Raw genomic sequence first — 23,444 nt, forward strand, 5'->3', positions numbered from 1 at the left:
AGTTGTAGAAATTAGTTATCATTCCCAGAGTAAGATTTTAGGTGTTTTTGTAAAGTGCTCTTTAAAACACAAGTCGTAATGAAAGCAGTCCCCTCCCCAGTCTTGCTTTAGGCCCCGCCTTTCCCCTGGAAAACCAGATGTGAGGTCCCTATCCTAAGAGGCTCCAGAGACCCATGGGGTTCTCTCATCAGGAAATACTGCAAGGCTGGTTCTAACAGGGACCCCGAGACAGTAGAGCTCTCAGGGTCAGTTGGAGTAAACCGGGATTCTGCCTCCAGTTAGCTGGACAGACGATCTGAGGGTCTGCCTGCTCTGCCATCCCGCAAGATGGAAACCCTGAGTGGAAAAGAGCGTTATGAAAAGCTAGAATCAGTGTTTATCAGTGTCTCCGTAATTGTTTTAAGAAATGTTATTTCCAAGGGATAGTCATGCAGTGAAAGAAAGGGTAAAAATAACTTTGAACTTGGTTGGGAGGAACCCTCACAAAACACTGGCAGCGTTCAGGGCCTCAGAGACGTTAGCTTAGTTACTGTAGAGATTTTTGGAGGGAGATTCTACCTGAATGTTACTTCAGTCGGAACAGATGAACATAACCACGGTACAGAGTCTCAAAGTTGTGCATGAGAAAGTTTAATTTTTTTGTATTTAAGTAGGAATGAAGGAATACAACTCTGAAGAGAAAAACTCAGGAGGTTGGCTAACTGTGAATGTCAGTGTTAATAGTCATGGAAGGTCCCTTTGTGAAAGGTTGTGTGTGGAGCTTTCCCCTGGCCCAGGTACCCAGCGTCTGCCTGGGACGGCGCTCAACCCTGGGTCTTCGGCTCCATCCTGATGGAGCTTGGCTAGGGAACCTGCCAGGGACGATTCTAGACCCATCTGCACAGCAAGTCCGGTTGGAGCCTGGCTCTCCATCTGGACTGTGCTGGTCTCCCTGAAGCTTCATGATGCAGCGTTGGGAGCAGGTGTGAGCACAGCCAGAGTGCAGCCACTTCCCCAGGTGGGCCAGGGAGAGAAGAGCACTCCCCTCAGTCACTCTTCTCATTTACACACTTGTTCTCTAACTCACACGCTCATTTAGCGTTCCCGTACACGCCCCTGCTTGCCCACCTCTGAGCAGCCCGCAGTGGCCTTTCCTCCTTCAGCATCCAGCTGTCTGTCCTCCTTTCTCTCCTGGGCCCCGCATTCTTCCCTCTGCCCCACCAGTTGGCACCTCTGCCTTCTCTGACCCTGGAGCATTCCCCTGGGATTTCGAAAGACGGTCCCATAACCTCTGCCTTCCCTTGGTGACAGGCGGTGGGAAGGCGGCGACCCTGGAGTGTCCAACCAGAAGACCCCCACCACTATCTTACTGACTCCCGAGAGGAAGTTCCACAGTTTTGGGTACGCCGCCAGGGACTTCTACCACGACCTGGATCCCAACGAGGCCAAGCAGTGGCTGTACCTGGAGAAGTTCAAGATGAAGCTGCACACCACCGGGGTGAGTGAGCCTCTCCCTGGCCTGCGTCCCCGTGTGGGAGAGCCAAGCTTCCTCCAGCCTCGGGGGCAGGAGTCTCTCCAACCCAGGGGACCCACAGGTTTCTCCCAAGCAGTAATTCATGGCCATTGAGTTTGATCTTACAAACAATCTCGAGCATACAACACTTTTATGGAAAACACAGCACTTTCTGATGTACATGTAGGCAGGGAGATGTTCAGAATATTTAACAACTTATTTGCCTTGGAAACTGACCAATCAGAGTGGACAATGCCAGGAGATACCCCTTTAGTTGCTGTATTGTTAGGAGATTAGGGGATCCTGAAGGAGGGACTTAGGGGCTAGGGGGCAACTTGGGGGGTCAGGGCAGTGGCTATGAACTAATCAGTTTGGAAGTAACAACTCGCCATTAATCCTCTGTCCGTGTGTGCGGAAGGGGTAGTTTAAGAAACCAAGTGTCCAATAATTGGAAGCCCAACTCCCACAGCAGTTTTGCTCCCACCATGCCAGTGTTCTGTGACATGTTCAGGTCGGTTGGGGCCCCTCCCCCAAGCTTCATGAAAAAGCCTGGGCCGTAGGATAGAATTTTTTCAATTTAAGCATTTTATCTCATAAATTTTCCTTAATTCTCAGTACTTGGAGATTCAGGATGGTGACAGTGTTTAAGATCATGTGCTCTGGGGACAGACAGCCTGGGTTAAAATCCTGCCTCTGCCACCTTCGTCGTACTTAATCCAAGTCCCTAACCTCTCCGTGCCTTGTGTTGCCTTATTTGTGAGGTGGAGGCACTGATGGTGCCTTCTTCATTGGGATGTTGTAAGGATTAAAGGAATCAAAATACACAAAGCTCTTAGAACCAGGCTGGTGCTTCATAAGTGTGAGTCTATCGCTAGTTCCTGTTATTATTGCTTTCATTTGTCTGCTGTTACGTGTTTGCAAGTGACAAAACAAATGTTAATGGGACACCCGGGGCAGCACCCTGCCTTCGCAGGCTCGGTGCTCGGTGCTCGGTGCTCGTGGTGTGGTTGTCTGTCAGTGAAGCAGGCCAACTCCTGCCGGAAATGCATCCTTTCCATTTCACCCAATGGGATTCAGTGCTGAATTCAGCTTGTGCAGATGAAAGAACAGGGATTTTTTCAATTTGAATTTTTAAGATTCCGAGCCTGTGGCTTCCTCTTGCACGGCCACCTTTCTGAGCCTGGGGGCCATCGCCCAAAAGCTGGGGTTCCTTTGCTGAGCACCAGGGGTGGGAGGCAGCTGATGGGAGGAGGGAGCTTTTGCGGTGGGTCAGGATGACTGACAGGCTCCAGGAGGCTGGTTCAGCAGCTCGCTGCCCCTTCACACTCCAAAGGCAAAGCCTAATTACCTGGCAGGGATCAAGCTGGAGGCCCCATGGATTTTTTTGCCCCTTCGTAGTAATGAGCCTTTTGGTTCCAGGAGACTTGGGCGCTTTCGCTGCCCATCCCCATTCTGTGGGGACTTTTCTCATCATTTTTTAATGACTTCAGTCCACACAGCATCTCACAGAGCATCCTCCATCTGAGGACGGCACTCAGCAGCTGCTTTAGCTTCTGGTGGGGGAAGGGAGGCAGCGATCCTGGGCTCCCAGCGGATTAGGCAGCAAAAGCCTTAAAATAGGAGCTCTTCTATTTTGGTGACTTGGGTGGCAGCTCATTGGGGACCGAAGGCTTCACATCTGTTTTGCGTCATGCATGTCAGTGAGTTCGCATGCTTGTGTAGGCCTCCGTTGGGGGGGGCTCCTGAGGGTGACCATGTGTGTCCGCGTGTGGAAATCGTATGTAGATTGCACTGGCAGTGGCGCCTGCTGCCTCTTCTCTCTTCCTGGGCTCTGTTACTGCCCTGAAACGTCACTCCCAGAGGATCCAGGAGAGAGAGACAAAAAAAGGGAGAGGGGAAGGAGGGGAAGTGGAGGTGGAGCTGAAGGGAACAGCCAGGGCTTCCTACACACTAAGGGCACAGTGCTGCCAGGCCTGTTTTGGGGGACCCACCATCCTAGTTTACCCCTCAAGCATCGGGAAACACAAATATGCAGCAGGTTTCTCAGAACTCCACGTAGCAGTTCCTAAAGCCAGAAGGCATGTCTCCTTCGTCTTCTCACTGTTTCATTCCTCTCCCCCTGCCAGGACCTCACCATGGATACAGACCTGACAGCAGCCAACGGCAAGAAAGTTAAAGCCCTAGAAATCTTTGTTTACGCCCTGCAGTACTTTAAGGAGCAGGCATTGAAGGTAGGACATGTGACCGTGCCTGTGGGTGGGGGGGATGTCCCTGCCAGCTAGGGGAGCAGGGACAGCGTGGAGGGAGAGAGTGTGGGCTGTGCGTTCAGAAAGCAGGGTTGCACCCTCCTGCACTGCTGGGGAGAATGGGAAATGGTGCAGCCACTGTGGAAAACAGGCTGGCAGCTCCTCAAAAGCTTCAACACAGTTACCATATGACCCAGCAATTCCCACGAGAAATAGAAACATCTATTCACACAAACACTTGCAAGAGAATGTTGAGAGCAGCACTATTCTTAGTACCTGAAAAGCAGAAACAACCCACAGGCCTATCCGTGGATGAATGGGCAACTAAAGGTGGTCCATTCATACCATGAAATATTACTCAGTCATGAAAAGGAACGTCATGCTGACACATGCTACAGCATGGATAAACCTTGAAAACATTGTACTGAGTGAAAGAAGCCAGCCACAAAAGGCCACATAGTGTATGACTCCATTTATATCAAATGTCCAGAATAGACAACTCCATGGAGATGGAAAGTAGATTAGTGGTTGCCAGGGGCGGGCTGGGAGACTGTGAGATGACCAGTGACTGCTAAAGGGCATGGGTTTCTTTTTAGGGTGACGAAACTTAGATGGTGGTGATGATTGCACACACCTTGGGAATATACTAAAATGCACTGTGTTGTATATTTTAAAAGGTGAGTTTTATGGTACATGAATTATATCTCAGTTAAAAAAAAAAAGAGAGAGGCAGAAGAAACACCTGTGTGATCTTGATCTTGGGTGAGGTGCTCAATCTCTCTGGCACCCGCGTTCCTAACCTGAAGACAGAGACAGGTAACTGGACCTCGTGTGTCGGTCAGAGACATGAGTGCCTTCCTCAGGCCTGGCACAGAGGATCCTTGGCAAATGGTTGCTGCTCTCCCTCCTTCTTCCCTCCTTCTCCATGCTCCCCACCCTGACCCCATGGAAGAAGCTGACTGTGTGACTGAGCCCCGTTGGATTGTCCTTGGAAAGGTTTGTGCAATGATGGCCAGAATGCGGAAAACACCTGATTTCTAAATGGAATATAGCTGTCACTTGGTGTCCCCTCCCGTGGGAATGGTGATGAGTGGGTATAAATCAGACGATCAAAGGGCCGCATGTATTGAGCTTTATGCAAAAAGAATTGTCAGCTTTAGAAGCATTTGATATTATGTGATCACTAGAAGAAATTTAGTGAATTCTAGAAATGAATAGAAATAGGAATAGTAGAATAGAATAGAATAGAAATAGAGTAGAGTTCTAGAAATAGGGATAGAGAGAGAAAAAGAAGTGAGAATGTAATACTGCTTTCATCCATCCAGGTACCTATTTTTTGGGGGGGGGGAGTACCTACAAGCTCTGGCAGTGTAGAAGTGAATATGGCATGAAGCAGTGTGCAGTCGGTGGGTGGCGTTGTGCGGGGTCACTAGGAGTTCAGTGTTGGGAGCAGCAGGGAAGGCTCCCTGGAGGAGGTGATTGGGGGCCTCTGACAGGCACAGCTGGAAGGGCGGATGTTTCAAGCTGGTCGAAGGGCACAAGACTAGCTCAGGGGAAAGAAAATGTAACAAACAGCTGTGGGACGCAGGCAGTTTGCGGTGGGAGAACGGCAAGGCTGGGGAAACACCGGGGCTGGGAGTGAGCTTGGGACATGGTTGTCCAGAGCCCCCAATCCCAAGCTTGGGAACTTCTTGGGTAATGGGGAGCCATGAAAGGATTTCTAGCAGGGGAATGCCATGGCCATAGGGAGAGTACTGTACGGACGGAGATCACAGCGGTGCCGAGGCCGCTGACTCAGACCCAGCAGCAGACCAGAGGCTCAGGGCATGGTGGGTTCATTTGGAAAACCTGAAAACCAAGAAGAAAGAGGGGGTGGGGAAGGGAATAAATGGGTCTTGGGAAAAAATTCTACCAGAAAGGAAAGAGGGAGAGAACAGAAAGGAAGGAAGTAGGAGGGAGACAGGAAGGCAGGAGCTTCACGAGGCCGATGGGGTCCTGGAGAAGGGGACAGTGCCATTGTTCCAGGCGGCAGCAAAGCAGAAGAGGTGCCACACAGAGAGGTGGACGTCAGCCTAAAGAGCAAGTCCCAGAGGGGCGGACTCAGGGCCTGTCTGCCAGGTGGCAAGTCTGAGAAAGCTGGGAGGAGCAGGGGGAGGCAGAGTACTTGAGGGGTGTGGGGGTGGGCTCTGGCTTAAGATGAGGCGCTTTTGGGATTCCGGGAAAATTTAGGACTTGAGAAAGTCCGTGACACTGGAGCATGTTTCCAGTTGGCCAAGATGAAAGGAGTGAATAACCCATCTCAGAAGAGGGGGACGGGCGCTGAAAGTCAAGCAGAGGTGTGGATCATGGGTGGCTGTGAACTTGTCAGCTCAGCCAGAGGCTCCAGGAACCTGCTAGCACCTTCTCACAGCAGGGAACAGGTGGAGAAATTCCATGAGGAAAACCTGTTTGAGGAGATTTATAGGAACGAGGCCTTTCACAACAGGGCAGGCTGGTATTTGAGGGACAAAAGGATTCAGAGGAGAGAACTCCTGCGTGTTGGGCCAGAATAAGCTAAAATAGAGCATCTCAGAAGTCATATTCATGAAGGAAAGCAAGCAAAAGTGCCTGACACGTGACAGGTTTAATTAATGTCAGGTTCGTTTCCCTTCCAAGCTGTTCTCCATCCACTGGTGAACAGCTAGCTTATCTAAACAACTTTCCCAAGGAAGCCCATCATTCAGGTTTCAAGCCTCTTCCTGTTTAAAGAGTTTAAAATAGCCTGGGTGGTAATAGGCGTTGTGCTTAGAATCCTTCTAAACACATGCCACATGTTCATCTACTTTTTTTTTAAAATATAATTTTATTAGTTTCAGGTGCACAAGACAAAGTAATACTTAGACGTTTATCATTTATATCCCTCACACTGTGTGAACCCCCTTCCCCCATCCACTATCCCTCTGAAATCGCACAGAGCCATTACATTTCCACTGTCTCTATTCCTGATGCTGTACTCTGCTTCCTGTAACATATACATACAAATACACACACACACACACACACACACACACACACACACACACATATAAAATTATAGTTGGCATTCATTATTGTTCAGCTTCAGGTGTATCGTGCAGAGATCAGAGATCAGGCATCTACATGTTCACCTACTTTTAAAGCCCAGTGCACACCTACAAGGAAGTAAAACATGATTTTAAAAAAGTAAAGGAAAAGGCTGTTTCATGTTGGCCCAAAGCAGAGATTTTTTTAAAAAAAACTTTTTGTAAAAATGTTTGCTGAATGTACTTAACATAACTGAACAGTATACTTAAAAATGGTGGAGGTGGTAAATTTTATGTTCTGTGTCATATATCACAAATAAAAATGACAATTTTCTTAAAAAGCAAGAAAAAAAAGTTTACTGATCAAAGAGGAAGTTAGTTCAGTGACAGGGTGGGTCCCAAGATAACTATTTGAAACAATATGGAAAATGAAACACCCATCAGAAAAAAAAATCACCAGCCTACGAGTATTCATTAACCTGAACCGTGTCCCCAGAGCCAACTCTGTTGCAGAAGCACATTAGTGTATGTTTTTAGGTTTGATTTCAGGTTTGTGTGGTGATTGTGGCATTGGGGCAATAGCGGGGAGGAGGGGAACGGGGAGAGAAGAAAGGACCAGCATCTATTTATCGGAGGTCTTCTCTGGGCCAGACCTTCCACATGTGTTCTCATTTAATCTTGCCCCGAATGCACAGGTTAGTTTTATTCTCCCCATTTTACAGATGGGGATACTGAATCAGAACTATTCCAGAGACATGTTTGGGCCTGGTAGAAACCTCTGAGGCTTCTGGCCATCCCATTTATCCACATGGGATTTTTTTTAGCCTTAACCAAAAGTCAAGGGCAGCATGGCTCTTGCTTAGGTCATGTCATTCAGATCCTTCCTGTCCTGTCAGGAAAACTCCCTGGATGTACTGGGCTTTCAGGAAGGTAAATGACCGTGACAACTCTGACAACAGCTGCCACCAGGATTATCGGGCCATGCACTGTTCTGGGTACGAAACCAACTGGAACAATTTAGTTAAGACCTTGGCCTTTAGAGTCAAGGTAGACCTGGGCGTGGGTCCACATTTTGGTTCTGCCACTTTCTAGCTGTGCAATCATCAAAAAGAAGCTGAACATACCTAAGGCTTAGTTTCTCATCTGTAGAAAAGGGCACAGTTCTAATCCCTTCCTAGCAGGGTCCTGAGATGGATTCTTGGAGATGAGGTGTGCAGAATGCTTAGCAAGGTTGATGCAGAGTAAGCTCACAGTAAATGTAGCTCTCAGAAATGATCAATCCTCCCAACAACCCCATTGTACAGATAAGGAAACTGAGGCCTGAGAGGTTGTCACTTACCTAAAGTCATATGACTAGAAAGTGGCCACAGGCCTCTGACCTGCCTGCCGTTCACCTGCGGTCAGTCAGTGAGTGAAAGCTGCTGGGAGCTCCCTGCTTGCTGAATATTCAGAAAACAGACCATTGCTCCCTAACGCTGGTAAGTTCAGTAGGCTGTGGAAGTCAAGTAAGTTCACGGGCAAGAAGCCTGGATTCTTAGTGAAGCTACAGGAGGACGAGCTCTGTCCACTTGACCTGCTATACTTTCTTTGGCTTTAGGAGCTGAGCGACCAGGCCGGTTCGGAGTTCGAGAACTCTGATGTCAGATGGGTCATCACGGTACCTGCCATCTGGAAACAGCCCGCCAAGCAGTTCATGAGACAAGCTGCCTACCAGGTGAGTGCAGGGGTGGGAGCAGATGGGGGCCCAGATGCCCATGGTGGTGACTCGGGGGTCTCCAGCATTTACAGGCTTCCTTAGGAGGCATCGAGGGATCTCCCACAGGCAGGCGGACCAGGCGTCTTCTTATTCCTCAGCTTCTCCTGGGGGAAGAACGGGGGTCAGACTGAGAAGGGGAAGGGCTGGGCTCTGTTTTCTTTCTGGCTTTATGCACCTCCAGGCCACGCTGTCACTGTGGAGTCCCTGGCACGAGGATTTCAAACTAGGGTTCAGAGACATTTCTCTGTGGGTGAATGGAATTGAGAACTTTAAGTAAAAGGCTTGGGAGACAAGAATATTTGAATAAGGAAGGAATAAAGACAAGGCCAATGGCTGTGAACCAGACAGATGAGCTTGCTGTGGAGGCTGAAACCTGCACACATGCAGCTGGGAAATAAAGGAAATATGAATTTCCTCTGCACATTTCACCTGTGAACACACAGGAGCACGTATGGTCACCCGAGAGAGGGGTGAGGGCTGTCACACCTGCATAGTGGCAGACCCCTGGATGATAGCCGTGGTGTGGCTAAGGAGTACACCAGCCAACACCGCACCTTGGAGACAGAATATTCCAGGGCCGATGGCCGGCCCATCCCTCGTGGGCGCCTGGGGTACCACTGATGCCACAGACCCTTATGGCCTCTAACCCTCACACTGTTTGCAGACAACCTGTGCCACACGAGGCTTCCGTGCAGGTCTGACTTCACGGCAAGAATGGCCAGCTGTACTGACCTGCTGTTCTGATCCCAGGACAGAGTCGGCTCCAGTGTACTTAATCCCCTGGGTTAATGAAAGCCCGCTCTGGGGTCTGGGTCAACTCGCTGTGCTCTGAAAGTCAGTTTTCACAGCTGTCCACCTGAGCTGGGCTGGGGAAGGTCACCAAGGTAATAGATGTCCTTTTGCCGACTGCCATGCCTCTCAGGAGACAGCCAGCTTTCCAATACCTCTGACACTGAGTTTCTGGCCACATGTATGACACTTTCCTTTCAAAACACCCCCTGAATCCACCCTGAACATGGGAATATAGTAAACTGGCCATGGGCACACTGGTGTCACGAATTGTACTTGATGCTTGGGGCTTTACTCCAGGTGGCAGGTAGAGTTCAAGGATGGGCAGTGTCCCCTCCCTTCACGCTCCCCCATTCCCTTTCTGCCCTCCCCTGCTCCAGACTGTCTCCTCGGCTCTCCCCGTCGTCTGCTCAGCGTGAGAATCTGGCTCAGTGTATGTATCTGCCAAAAATAGATTTGTTTTCATAGGGATGAAGGAAGAGGATGGAAGTTCCACAAAAAGGCAACTTCTTTAAAAAGAAAGGAACACAAATGCACTTCAGCTGTCCACAGAAGCCCTGGGCATCACAGAGCTTGGCCGTGGGCTCAGCCTCAGGCAGTGTCCAAAGATGGGACACCGGGCACGGCTGTCTATGAGATAGCCCAGTGTTCTGAGATTTTCCCAGGAAGGCTACTCCAGATTTCATGGTTTTGACTCATATTTTCCAGCCCACAGGAAGAGTTGGACAACAAATGTGTGACCCGGAAAAGGCTTAGTTCTTATTTTTAGCCTGAAAAAGAAAGAGGTTCAGTGACCAGCAGATTATCAGGGCTGTTGGAACTCTGGCTGGCTCTTCCAAGGACAGGGTCTCTGAGAGGGTAGGAGTCGGGGGCAGGGCTGGGGGGAGAGGTGCCTTAACACTGGGGCAGCTCAGGAGGAAGGAAACCAGGCAGAAGGGGGTGTGGTGTCCTCTGGGGTTTGGCAGAATCAAAATGGCACCTCAGAGAGTAGAAGGGTCAGCAGGTCCTGGGCAGGGCAGATGTGACCAGCATTTATGGATGTGGGCAATTTGCTTTCTGAAGCCCAGAAACATGCTGCATGTGGACCTGCCCTCTCGATGCCAGGTAGCTTTTGTCTGGTGCAGTGTTTGTGAAGCTTAATTTTGGGCCCTTTGTCATGCTGAATTGATACTTGTGTTCAGTTTACAGTCACTGAATGGATTTCAAAATAGCAGAGACCATTCAGTCATTCATTTGTTCATTAAACAAATCTGTGCTGGGGCCTTCTGTGTGACAGGACTGTGGTATGTGCTGGATTCATGCCCTGTGCCCCCAAGATGGGCCTTGCTCGCAAGCTGCTTGCAGCTGAGTGGTTCTCTGAAGGCTTTCCTGCTTCTGGGAGAGGGGCAGAGGGCATGTTAGGGGCATGGTTGCTTTGCCAAACTCTCTGTGGTCTCTTCAGCCTGTCTTCTGGAAGATTCCTCATGACAAAATGGAAATGAAACTTGCTGCTCTGTGGCCAAAATTGGCATCTCTCCAACTCCCTCACCCCCCCATTTGTTATATAGAATCAAAGTTGTGTTTCTGTGATAGTTAATTTTATGTGTAAATATCAAGGGGTACCCAGATATTTAGTCAAACATTATTCTGAGTGTTGCTGGGAGGTGTTTTGCAATGAGATTAACATTTAAATCAACTGACTGAATAAAGCAGATTGCTCTCCCTAAGGTGGGTGGGCCTCATCCAGTCAGTTGAAGGCCTGAATAGAACAGAAGGCTGAACCTTCCTAGATGAGAAGGAATTCTTCCTGATTGCCGGCCTTCAAATTGGGACATCATTTTTTTTTTTTTGTCTACCTTTGGACTCAAACTGAAACATCGGTTCTTCCTGGGTCTTGAGCTTGCCAGCAAAGGAACTATATACTTGTATACCATCATTGGCTATCCTGGTCCTCCAGCTTGCTGATTGCACATCTCCAGACCTGTCAGTCTCCATAATCGTGTGAGCCAATTCTTTATGATAGATCTCTCTATATATACATACATCCTACTGGTTTGGTTTCTCTGGAGAACCTTAAGGCAGAACACAAGCAAAAACCACAATTCTTGGCCCAGGCAGGTTTTGAGATCTGAGTGTGCCCACCAACCCTTTTCTCCAAAGTGTTGCTCATCAGCCTGGCTTCAGGTGGAACAGCCAGAAAGATGAAGTAGGATGGTTAGGGCAGCTGGGAAACGGGTCCCATCCAACCTGCATGCGGGCAAAATGGGAGCCCCTCCTTCCAGGCCTATCAGCGCTTCCCTGAACCCAAGTTCATAGCATGATCATGTGGGGTCTGAGCTTCTCCTTCCCCCAGCCTGGTGGAGGAGGAAGGGGCCTGGCTGCTGAGCACGAAAAGAGGCTTTGGGCAGCCTCGCCATGGGAGAAGCAGGCCTGGAGTGATGGTTCTGGGGTTCTGCTCAGAGGCCAGTGAGAGCTGCAGAACACTACAGAATACAGCCTCCTCTGTGAAACTCCAAAATCTCTGCTTGTTGAGTGCTTGTTGAAAAAGTAGGTCAAATCTCTGTCTTTTATAATTCACAGCGCTGGGGCCCCTTTAGCCCCGTGAAGAGCATTCCGTGAAAAGATGGTAGCAGAAAGAACCACTGCTCCCTCTTCTGAAGCCTTCGGAAAAGACCTGGAATGGGAGGTAGTTAGCTCACTGAGTTTTGAGAGCCTCACAGATAGGAAATAGTCCAGTTTCTTTCTAGAGGCATTTTGCCTAACTTGTGTAACTCTTGTAGGTCCCAGAAATCTGTTAAATAAAAGATGTTCCCCTACATATGATTGATTTCATCTTAACACCGACTTACAGCTCACATTTGCTTCCGTTTCAGAACAAACTACAGTAAAAAATAATCACCCTGGGGGGTAGAAGGGGATGGCGGGAAGACCACCATCCCATGACCCCCAGAACCATTGCAGCTGTAGCCCTTTGCAGTTGGACGCCAGGCCAGCAGAGCACTCAGCCGTCTGGTCATGTTTTGCAACTGTGAACACAGTCTCTGGCGGCTTTTCTTAGCTGAGTGCAGGGCCAAGGAGCAGAGAATAGGTGTAGACACTCACGTCTGTGGCCTCCCTGAAGTTACCTACCTGCTGCTGCTCCCCGGTGGGGCTCGTGACCACGAAACAGCACTTGATAAAGCTACTACGATGGCGCTCCTGCTGCCCCAGATTCGCGGAGGAGTCAAGTGGAGTAGCGCACTCTTGGTTCTGACACTTTCTGTTTGTAGAGTTCCCAGGTCACGTCAGTAGAATGTTCGCTCTCAGTTCAGTTTTGCAGAGATGAGTGCCAGGGAATTGCAGAAGAAAGGCCATCTGGAGGGATGCTTGATTCATTGATTCAGCAGCTACTCTCTGAGCACCTACTGTGTGCTATGGGGCAAGAAGACCTGACTGCTGCCCTCAGAAAACACACCATCTTGTAGGAGAGGCCAGACACATCCACACGGGCCCCAGCGGAGGGAGAGCTCACATCGGCACAGGAGCCATGAGATCCTAGCTCCAGAGGCCCAGTTAGCAAAAGCCGCGAGCCCCCCGTCTTCCGCTCCAAGTGACCCTGGCCTGATCCCAGACCCCCAGGTCTCCTGACAGCTACCAGGCAGAGGGCTTCTGCTGAGAAGACCACCAGTGTTTATACAGAAACCAAGCTTACACTTCCAGGCACTGGAGCCTCCTGCTCAGAGAGACAGCCAGCTGGGTTTGGGAGTCTGGCGGATGGTCTAGTAGTTCCTCCTTTTCTTGGAGTCCACAGGCCTCCCTGGGACCCCTCCTGGGGTGGGGTGGGGGTGGAATCTGTATAGCGCCAGCTGCTTCCTCTTTCCTCTCTCCCTTAGCTCTTCACTGTGGCCTCCACGAGAGTTACAGGTGGGAACACAGCCCCTTGCTCTCTGGGGCGCTTGAAGGGCTGGCTCAAGCAAAACAGTGTGGTTACTTTGTCCTGTGTCCCTCAGACGCTTCTCGGCCCCTCTCTCATCTCGCCTATTCCTACCCTCTGGTTTGAGGTCCTCTTCAGCTCCATTCCCTGTCGCATCCTCTCCCGGGGGTCATGGGGAACCCCTTTTGCCGTGGAGCTGAGGCCAGCCCGGCTGGGGACGGGCAGATGGAGGCCTCTCCTGAAGGTGCAGCCATGCTGTTCTGGCACCCAAGTCTTCAGGATGCGGGAGCACCCTGGTGGGGACCGGCGCAGTCACACACCAGGGACACTTGGGCACGTCGAGTTGTGTAATTTGACTCAAGGTTCTCTCTCCTCTGGACTCCTTGAGTAGAATTTTCCGTATAGATATATCGTCTAAATCTGGTATCCTGCATAGAATTTGAGGCAGGGTGTGGAGACGAATGGCATTTATTTTCGACTTTTTCTTCCCTCCCCTCTGTCTCCACTGCCAGGCCCAGGCTCCCGTTGCCCTCACTGGCCACGTGGGGGCCGCCTGGCAGGTGGACATCCCAGTGGTTCGTGATGACAGTCACGTGCCTTTCGAGTGGGCAGCACCTTTGCCTTTCCTCTGAATCCCTGGGTGCCACGCTGGCGCTCTGCTCACCCGACTTCTCCGCCCAAATTATTTTCCATTCTGAACTTGGAGGATAGTCTGGTACATTGGGGCCCAGCTGTTTATCTGTAGCTAGTCTTTCCTGCTTCCTCACCTCATATTGTGGAAGCCGGGCCCAGTGGCTTCTGTTTCAGGCGGTCTGTGGTTCATTTTGTATTTCTTCTTCTGGGATCCTGGGGATTGAGTTTCAGCGAGCTCACCATACCTGGCGATACTTCAGGTGTATATCCCTGACCTGTTGCACTGGGTGCTGTAACCTCCGCTGTCTTTGTGCCAGGGGTGTCTAATGTGATCCTGTGAGAAAGTGAGCCTGGGGGTGGGGGCTTTTAATCCCTTGACTAGGGAGTAGTGGGAAATTGTGTCATGCACCTGTGGCACTGGCCTGTTGACCCATGCCAGTGAAGGGCAGACCCTGCCTCTTCAACCCGGGGACCGAGCTGATGGGCACTGGCGCTGCCCACGTGGCTGGCCACAGTCGCAGGTTCAAGGTAATGAGGAGGTAGGTTTCCTCTGGACGGGGCAGTTCTGTCCAGTTCTGTAAGGTCAGTCTTCCAGAAGAGGTTCTCCCATGTGCCGTGAGTCATTCAGTACTGGCAAAGTGGCGGTTTTCAGTCACCTACCTGCGGATGGATGGTATCTCAAGAGGACGTGACTAATCTGTTCATTTGGGGTACGGTTATTTCAGAGAACTTCAGGCTGCACGTATAGGCTGTGGGTCATGATTGGTTGCTGTCCCAGAGTAAATGGGTAGAGATCGTGCCTTTAAGCCAGTTGAGGGGGGAGCATTAGAGGCACCGGGGAGTTTTGTCCAAGTCTGAAGGCCTGGGCCCCACCCCAGTAACGAGTCACTCAGAGCAGGATTGCTGAGAATCGAGTAAAGAGCTGGTCAGCAAGGTGCGAGACCAAGGCCTGGGCCAGCTGTGCCACGTAGGGTTGGATACCTTTGAGCCTAAGACTGTCTGGTTTTAGCACTGAAAGCCTTGTGTTCCAGGAAACCCGGGGCAGTTGGTCACCCTACATCCCTGAGCCTTGGTCTCTTTCTGCATGAAGTAGATGGACAAAAGGTCCTTTCATCTCTAATATTCTAACCTGAACCCCCTCCCCTCCTTGCCCAATAATTGAACCTCCTAAGCCCCTTTCACTCGTGACTCTAGGCCGGCTCCGCCTGGTGAGAGGTCATTGTGCGTGTGGGACATTAGGTGGACCATCCGTCCATGGTCTACAGGATGAGTTCACCAAACCTCATGAGCCTGGTGTAGAGCTGGGGGTGGCACGAGGACGGCATCCTGAGGTTCCCTAGGAAACGGGAACAAAGACAACAAACCCTGCGGTGACAGGAACGAAGCGTGCTTCTGTTCTCCATCATGCTGGCAGGCAGGGACACCCCATGGGCTTCACCAGCTTCAACCAGCAAGCGAGACCTGGTGCTCCAGTTCAAGGCCAGGAGAGGTGGGCAGGGACCTGGTAGAGGCCATGCCAGGCCCTTTTCTCTGAGCACCCTCAGAAGGGTGGTCCCAGGTGCTCCTGGGCTGGCCCTTTTTAAGGTCTGGAGGGGACTGTGACTGGAACAAGCCAGATGTCACAGAGCAGAAGCATTGAAAGGGATATTTAAAGGAATACAGGCTTTTAAAAAGATACCTGCCAGCTGCTTTTCCCCCCACACTCCAGGAGGAGCTTTCTCCTGGAGCCCTGGAGCCCTCCTGGTCAGACTTCCATACTGCAAAGGCAGATGCTTGCCTGGCTGAGGTCCAGCGATGGGCCACTTGTTTCCCAGGCCACCAAAGACTGGGGCTTGCTGTGACTTGGTCAGGCTGCTTGGCCTATTATAACCAAAAACAGACCATCTGCCTTCCCTCCTGTAATGGTTTTCCAAATATTGGGGGCCTTCTCCTTATGCTTCTCAGTTCTAGGATAAGAGACCCCCAAGTGCGAGCCCCAAGTGCTAGAGGGAGGCCCTGTGGCCCAGGGAACTTGGCATTTCCCAAGGGTGCTTACACAGTTTTCTTTGGCTGTTCTGCGGTGTTTGGGTACCTAGCTTGGGGCCCGGCACCTGATCACCCAGGATTTTAAGCTCTGCAGAGGCCTATGGAGGGAATTTCCCAAACAAGCTGAGCACGAGTGTCGCTTCATTGGGGGTGGCAGACCCAGGTGTGGGGGTCCTTGGAGAGGTCCCAGCCAGGAACCCTGGTCCCAGCCTCTGCTTCTTTCTTCCAGGCAGGACTAGCCTCCCCTGAGAACTCGGAGCAGCTTATCATTGCCTTGGAGCCGGAGGCGGCCTCCATCTACTGCCGGAAGCTGCGACTGTACCAGATGATTGAATTGAGCAAGGCCGCGGTCAATGGGTACAGCTCCAGTGACACAGTAGGAGCTGGGTTTGCACAGGGTACCTCTGCTCTCTCTCTCCCCCTCCCTGCTCTCTCCCCTCCTGCCCCCTGCATGTCTCTCAGCCTCTGATTATTTAAAGGCACTTTGTGCTGCAATGAAGAATCCAGATACTCCCGGAGAGGTTGGTGGTTGGTTCTAAGGACCTCTGGGCTCAGACCCCCTACCTGGCCCCTTGAAGGACCCCCATAAACTCAGCAGTGGGTACCCTAGTTCATCACCCCACCCACGTGCCTTAGGAGGGGGCAGGGCACTTCTCTCCAAAAGCCTGAGGGGGACCTGAGAGCAGTTCTTGGCTTTGCATTTTACTAAGCTCTTAATTTTTCTTGTCTGTTAACTGATTCTTAATCTAATCCCATTTGCCTGTGATTAATTCTTCCATTAAGACTGTTGGTTTATTACTGACTCACTCATTAGGGCGCTTCATGTGTGATGAGCTCATTATGTGTCTTAGTCATAAACCTGGCAAGAGTTTAAACTACAGATGAGAAGGGCTGACTTTTCCTGACTTGGATGACGTTCATTTAGCTGTGGGAAGGGGCACCTACCGAGGGAGGGACACCCAGGATGGGGATTTTAGGGAAATTTTTCTCATGTCTCATATTTACCTGTATGCAAGTTGGCTACAATCTTGGTCTCCAGAACTGTTTTCCCCAGTATCCAGGGCTCTGTGGGTCTGTCTAGGGCCACGCAATTTGCAGACACCCTAGGTTAGGGTCAAATCGGCCAATGTGAGTGAGCTTGGAAGCTAATCAGAGTGCTGTGAAGGTGGCACTGTGCACAGCAGCTCTGGGCTCTGTCCCCAGTGAGGGCCTCGAGGGCAGAAAGCCACCCACCTCCCATACCCACCCCCACCCTGCCCCGGAGGGCCCAAACCGAGGACGGGGAGAGAGATGACGCGAGAACTGTCGCAGGTTGTTCCCCCCACAGCCTTGTCCCCAAGTTTTCCTTGGTCCCCATACCCGAGGCCCCAGGGCCCAGGCTCACCCTTACCGGGCACACATTGCTGGTACTGGGCCGTCTCCTCCGTGCCTCTCCTTCTCAGGCCACCGCTCTGTGCTTTTAACCCAAGATCGCAGAGTCTGAACCTCAGCCACAAGATGGGCACAAAGTTCACTTGTCACCGGGCTGCCGCCAGGGCTGTGTGTTAGCACCTCAGATCTGACTCACTCCGGAACTGATGGAAACAGGCTTCCCTTGAAATCTGAGGGCTTGATTTGCCTTTTTCTAGCCATGCTCGGCCTCCCCAGCGCGTGCTGAGCGAGGCTAGCCCACTGCTTAACAATCAAATGCACTGACGTTTTCAATACTCGGGATGACATTTATTTAAATTTCCATCTTCACTGTTTTCATTGGAAAAAAGAGGAATGACTGGGCTTTACAACCTACATGCTGGCTCTTATTCAGTTGTTCATAAAGAGAAATTCGTAAGAATGAGCTAATTCTAGTGTCGCTCTTCTTACAGCTTCCTAAGTGTGACACAGAGCGGGAAACTCTGGTTTTGAATGCTTGCCTTCCCCGAGAGCTCAGTTTTTGGTCTCCTTTCCTTCCACATGTCTTTCTACCCCCACACTGCTACGTGCCTTGTCCTGTGCCTTGTGGACTTTGCTGTTGTCTCATGAGCTCAGAGGGGCTTTAGGGATTTTTAAATCCTCAAACTGTAGGCCAGCACCCCTCAGGGGCAGGGGTTCTGTCTCAGCCTTGCTTTGCAGTTAGAACCTCAGTCCCAGAAGGAGAGGGTGCTGTCTGGGGAGGCCTGGCAGAGCACTTAATCGGCAGTGCCGGGGATGGCGTTGATGCCCCGAGACACCCCCACCCCCCAGGTCACCCCCTGCCCCTGACGCTCCTTCATGATGGACGCCCAGTGGGCCCCATGGAGGAGAACGGAGCTGGCGTCTTCCCCTAACTCCACAGGGTTTGCTGTCGATATCTTCTTTTTTATGCCAAAAGGATTTAATGGGATCAGTAAAGGATACATTTTTCACACTGTTGGGCTTAATTTGCCTGAAAAGTGGGATAATTTTTTGAGAGCTCAGAACATGTTTTATTAGCTTCGCTTGGCCGTGTTTCTATGAACGCCATTTTGTTAGTCATCTAGGTTGTTTCAGAAAACCAAATGCCCACTATAGGATCTGTAATATAAATTCGTCTAGAGCTGATGCTGCGAACAGGAGAGAAGCCCTGAGTTTGGGGTTCCCTCCCAGGCCTGCAGGCACTTTGTAATCGGGGGATGGCCTCTCCGCCATAAACCAGGGCCCGAGGAACTTAGAGCTGGCTGGGTGTTCACCATTCTAATCCCCAGAGACGGTGTTGTTTTGCAAACACTGCTCCTTGCTGAAAAAAGCTAAAGGGTCAAGGGTCCTTTATTGGATAAACAGCAAGAGATGGATTTGGAGGGCAATTCAAAGTTAGCAGCACCCACTTAGGGACTAAAATTGGTGGGTAGCAGGTTGTGGGATGGGTGGACAGAGCCTTTACCCGTAGAATCAGTGGTTGCTCCAAATCGGGCATGATCATCTGTTGGGTACCAGGTCTGACACTTGGTGTTTTACCTTCATTATCACCTACTGTGAGCCAGGTGTCATACGGGGTGCTGAAGACAAATGAGAGAACCAGTCCCTTCTCTGCCTGTGAGAAACCAAGTATCGCCAAGTATATTGCCAACTAGTACTATCTGCATTGAATGGATGAGGAAACTGAGGCCCAGAAGGATTAGTGATTTCCCCAAGTTTCCACCTCGGCTGTGCCCTACTGCTTCCCACGTAGCCTCTCACAGCAACTTCCCCATTTCTTAACATTCACATTCTGCTTTTTCAGACTTCACGGTAAATTGTTAAATCTCTGAGAGCACGAGGGTCCATGGTCGGAGTTAATTTCAGGCTGCAAGACAGTATGGGAACAGCAAGTCCCTTAACCTCCCTGACTTGGTTTCCTCATCTTAAACTTAGGACAGTGTCCGCCTCACAGGGGTATGAAATACCCCACGCTGGGCACCACAGCCAGGTTGACACACAGTGTTCAGGAAAAGGGTGGGTGTGGAGCTGCCACCTTGTGGCTGAAGTGCCACCTTGTGGCTGAAGATCATATTGGCTTCAACAAGGTCAGGAAATGGCTCCTATCCAGTTTATCCAGTATCCAGATTAGGAAAACATACTCCACATTCCTTGTCTCAGAGTCCCTTGATGTGAAATTATTTAACTAAGCACACTGAAGGCTGCTTGGCAGACAGCTTCCTCGCTGGGACAGCAAAGCCAGGAAACTGGCCGCTTTTATTAACCCATTCCCCCCAAAATGTTGCTGGTGGAAGGGACGCTCATTCAGGTGAACTTTTTTTCAGCAGGGCCCAGGCCAAAGCTGCCACGCAGATGAATAGATGGAGGCGGGTGGAAAGAGCTTCTTGCTCTGGAAGAGCCGGCTTTGTAATTCCTGATGTTGTATTTGTATTTATGTAATCATTTTGATCGTGTTTCACTAAATGTTCTGTCCCTAAATTTCCTCATGCCGTCACTTCCGCTGACTTCAGATGACTGCCCGCTTTTTCATGCTTTCTCACCCGTCGTATTTTCTTTCTGTCGGCCACTAGCTAAGGAACACATACGGCGTAATCGGCAGAGTCGGACCTTTTTGGTGGAGAATGTCATAGGAGAGATCTGGTCCGAGCTGGAGGAAGGTAGTGTCCTTGAATGTCCTTTGGCCCTTGCTGGATTATTTTTTGTCTATGAGTTGCTGGCAAAAATGCATTTCTATCTGTTCCTTTTGCACTTTTGGAAAACGTTCAAAATCACTTGGTTTTAAAGACCACTCACCCTGGGGGAGCTCTCTTTGGAGCTGTAATTTTGCATGTTATAAAACCATACAGACTCTTCAGAAGAAAGGTAGGGATTGGAACTCACCAGTTCCAGAGTACGTCTTCTGTTAAATAGCAGGTCATTTTACGGCGCTTTTAACTTGGCAAGAAGTTATCCACTTGGACGTGCTGGGTATGCAGCAGCGTGTGACATGAATGCTTTAGTTTGAAAGATTCATGCATCTGTGTTCTTTGTCATTCATGCTAACCATCGCTCCTGGCAGACATGAGTAACTCTCTTTAGTCATGAGTAACTTTCTGTGCTGCTCATTAACACAATCATTGTACTAACGAGAAGTGTGGGTGGCGCTTAGCTGGGTATAGCAAGTCTCACCCACCAGCTTGTTTCAGGACAGGTAGACACGTGGTTTATGTAAAGGATGGCTGTTTTTGTACCAGGTGACAAGTATGTGGTTGTGGACAGTGGCGGTGGCACCGTAGACCTGACAGTCCATCAGATACGGTTACCGGAGGGACACCTCAAAGAACTGTATAAAGCAACAGGTGAGCCCCTGCGTGGCTGATGTTCTCCTACCTGATCCGTTTCACTCACTTCCGATTTCTCTCAGCATTTCATTCTCTGCATGCTACAAGCATGTGGGATTATAGGTGGGAGAGGGCACTGAGGCCTCTTTGAAATTTGAAAATGAAATGCAGTTAAGTGTTCTTTAAAACAAACCCCTGTAACTTGGGTTTCGGCATAATAAGTGAGCCTGTTTCAGATTCTGGCCAAGGGAGTCTGCTTTTGAAAGTTCTGGAAGGATGTGACTGAAACCTGATGCCACCTATGATATAGTGCTTTCTAGGGATGTCCCAGGATACCTGGACTTGGATCAAGATCGCCAAACCAGAGAACAGGGTCTTTTGCTTGGTGGGGGTGGGGTTCATGAGTAATTAGTGGAGCATGTCTTAGGATTTCTTGGGTGAGACTACCACGACGTTCCTACTTAGTTAATGTACTGATTTTATTTAAATGTAATTGATCTTAAACAGATTTTTGGCAAGTGATTTCTGTACGAAGTAAGTTTCTCCATGAGGAATGAGAAGACCCTAAGTAAAAACACAGCTGTGGTCTACTTGCTCAGGGAGGGTCCAAGTTTGTGCTTTGTGTTTCAGAGAAGTGCACAGGGCACGCTGTTTCTCAGACTTTGGATTCAGTTTTTCATGGTTTTTAAACATGGCGGGCGCCCATTTTGTTCACCCAGGTGGACCCTATGGATCCCTAGGAGTAGATTATGAATTTGAAAAACTTCTGTGTAAAATATTTGGAGAGGATTTTATCGAACAATTCAAAATCAAGCGTCCCGCGGCCTGGGTTGACTTAATGATTGCGTTTGAGTCTCGCAAAAGGGCGGCCGCCCCGGACCGAACTAACCCACTGAACATCACCCTACCCTTCTCCTTCATCGACTACTACAAGAAGTTCCGCGGGCACAGTGTGGAGCATGCCCTGAGGAAGAGCAAGTGAGTTGGCCTTGCCTCTGGCTCAGGATTCTGGGCTGGGGAGTAGAGAGACACTGCTCCTCAGTGTCTGGTTGCCCTGAAGTGCACTTCTTATAGCAAAGACAGGACAAATGCTTGGTTTTTCCTTCTGTGTATAAGCTTGTTTTGTTTAAAAAATCACTGATTTCATAGCATCCTTCAAAGTGACAAATTTTTTTTTTTTTTTTTTTTTTTTTTTTTTTTTGTGGGGGCACGAGGGGAGTATCGTTAAGAATTCATGGATTATAAAAAGCACATTGGGTGTATTTTAAACCATGGCATTATATCCTTCGTGATGCTCAAATTGTCCCATGTTGGTTCTATGGCTCCCGAGTCCCGTGGACTTGGCCTTTGGTCTTGAATGGCCTTAGCTTACTGGTCAGTGAATATGCTCCTGCCGCATCTTGCACATTGCCTGCCCAGATTGTCAGTCATCCATTTCTCTAAGAAGCCCTGGTTCCTTTTAGTGGGACACAAAGTCGATTTGACTCCAGGTCTTCATGCCCTTGGAGCAGGGTCTTAACCGGCCTCTCACTGGTGGACATGCTCTCAGCCCCAGGTCCCCCTGCAGGGCACCGGCTTCAAGTTGCATCCCAAGCCCTGCCTACACAGTTCTGGGGCCTGCCAACTCTTCTACTGTGGAGACTGACCGCAGCCAGCCATTGGGTCACTCCGCACCAAACCACATTGTCCTTTGGCCTAAGCCATGGAAAGAATTCCTGGTCTGGGAGTCCTGGCAGCATGTGATTCTGGGAGGCAGCTGGTATGTGCTTTGCCTCAGGGACAAACATGCCATTGAATGGGCCATTTTGAACTTAAGAACAAGTGGGGTACACACTGCAGTCAGAAAGTTTACAAAGTGTTTTTGCAGAGCTGGTATTCAACCTGATCTTCACAACAACCCCTATGAAGGAGGTAAGGCAAGTGGTATTGTCCTTGATTTGCAGGGGAGAAGCCCAGGGCTCAGAGAGACTAGGCCAACTTGCCTAAAGCCCAATAGCTACTAAGTGGTAGAGGCCAGACTGGAGCCCAGCCACCAGACTCCCTGTCCAGTGTTCTTTCTGGACATGCTGCTGCTCTGGGCATGTTGCTACTTTGACAGAGACCGTGAGTAGCACCGGTAGGATTAGGCTTCTCACTGCTATGGGATAGGTGTCCACAGGGCTGAAGTAGACACACCTGAGCACACAGGCCTGTAGTCTTACGTGGCAGCATGGTAGACGCATCGTATAAGCCTTTAATGGGCTCGAATCCAGCTACTATCAGCTCAAATGGCAGCCATCCAAAAGAGAGAGAAAGAGGTCCCTTTATCTCCTTGTCTTGTGCACTAGACGTTGGCTTCCAGGGGAAGAGTGGCCACAGCAAAAGGCAAAGAGAAACAGAAGAGGCTATGTCTTAGCTCTTGAGCTTTTAAGGGTCCAGGTCCTGGCCAGTTAGGGTATTTCCAAGGACTTGAAAGACCTTTCTGCCCCTTACACATGACAGCTGTTCTGCCAGGGCTCAGGTCTTTGTGTCTCTGTCTGTGGGTATTGTTTATATACTCACCACTCATCCCTTCCTGTACCATACCCCACAGTGTGGATTTTGTGAAGTGGTCCTCACAGGGGATGCTGAGGATGAGCCCGGATGCCATGAATGCCCTTTTTAAGCCGACGATCGACAGCATCATTGAGCATCTCCGTAAGTATCTGCCAGAGCTTGGCCACTCATGGGGGCAGAGCCAAGCATGGGGACTGACTTTTCCAGCATCACTGACCATGCATGTGAAGTCAGGTTGGCAGGGGGCCAGGACCAGGAGTCACAGGCCAGGGCCCTGGCAGAGTGGCAGCACTGAGTATGTACAT

General features: G+C 50.2%; 1 protein-coding gene and 1 long non-coding RNA gene across 7 annotated transcripts in view; both read left to right on the forward strand.

The window, feature by feature from the left end:
- HSPA12A (heat shock protein family A (Hsp70) member 12A) overlaps positions 1-23,444 on the forward strand; it is a 143,736-nt gene that overhangs the window by 115,330 nt on the left and 4,962 nt on the right. For 4 of the 6 annotated variants that reach the window (XM_019725245.2, XM_019725244.2, XM_019725246.2 and 1 more), the window contains 8 exons: positions 1,291-1,477; positions 3,619-3,723; positions 8,377-8,493; positions 16,104-16,272; positions 19,855-19,941; positions 20,518-20,622; positions 21,324-21,582; positions 23,177-23,280. In XM_019725245.2, coding sequence (XP_019580804.2) covers positions 1,291-1,477; positions 3,619-3,723; positions 8,377-8,493; positions 16,104-16,272; positions 19,855-19,941; positions 20,518-20,622; positions 21,324-21,582; positions 23,177-23,280 — 1,133 coding nt within the window. The remainder of the gene's footprint in view (positions 1-1,290; positions 1,478-3,618; positions 3,724-8,376; positions 8,494-16,103; positions 16,273-19,854; positions 19,942-20,517; positions 20,623-21,323; positions 21,583-23,176; positions 23,281-23,444) is intronic. The other 2 variants (XM_074338990.1, XM_074338991.1) reach the window with 1 other exon arrangement.
- Positions 8,509-12,141, forward strand: LOC109444105 (uncharacterized). Its single transcript, XR_002136789.2, has 2 exons — positions 8,509-11,304; positions 11,884-12,141. It is a non-coding gene; the product is annotated as an uncharacterized LOC109444105 (long non-coding RNA).

The sequence above is a fragment of the Rhinolophus sinicus genome, linkage group LG07 (genome assembly GCF_036562045.2).
Source record: "Rhinolophus sinicus isolate RSC01 linkage group LG07, ASM3656204v1, whole genome shotgun sequence".
In the NCBI taxonomy this organism is placed as follows: Eukaryota; Metazoa; Chordata; class Mammalia; order Chiroptera; family Rhinolophidae; genus Rhinolophus; species Rhinolophus sinicus.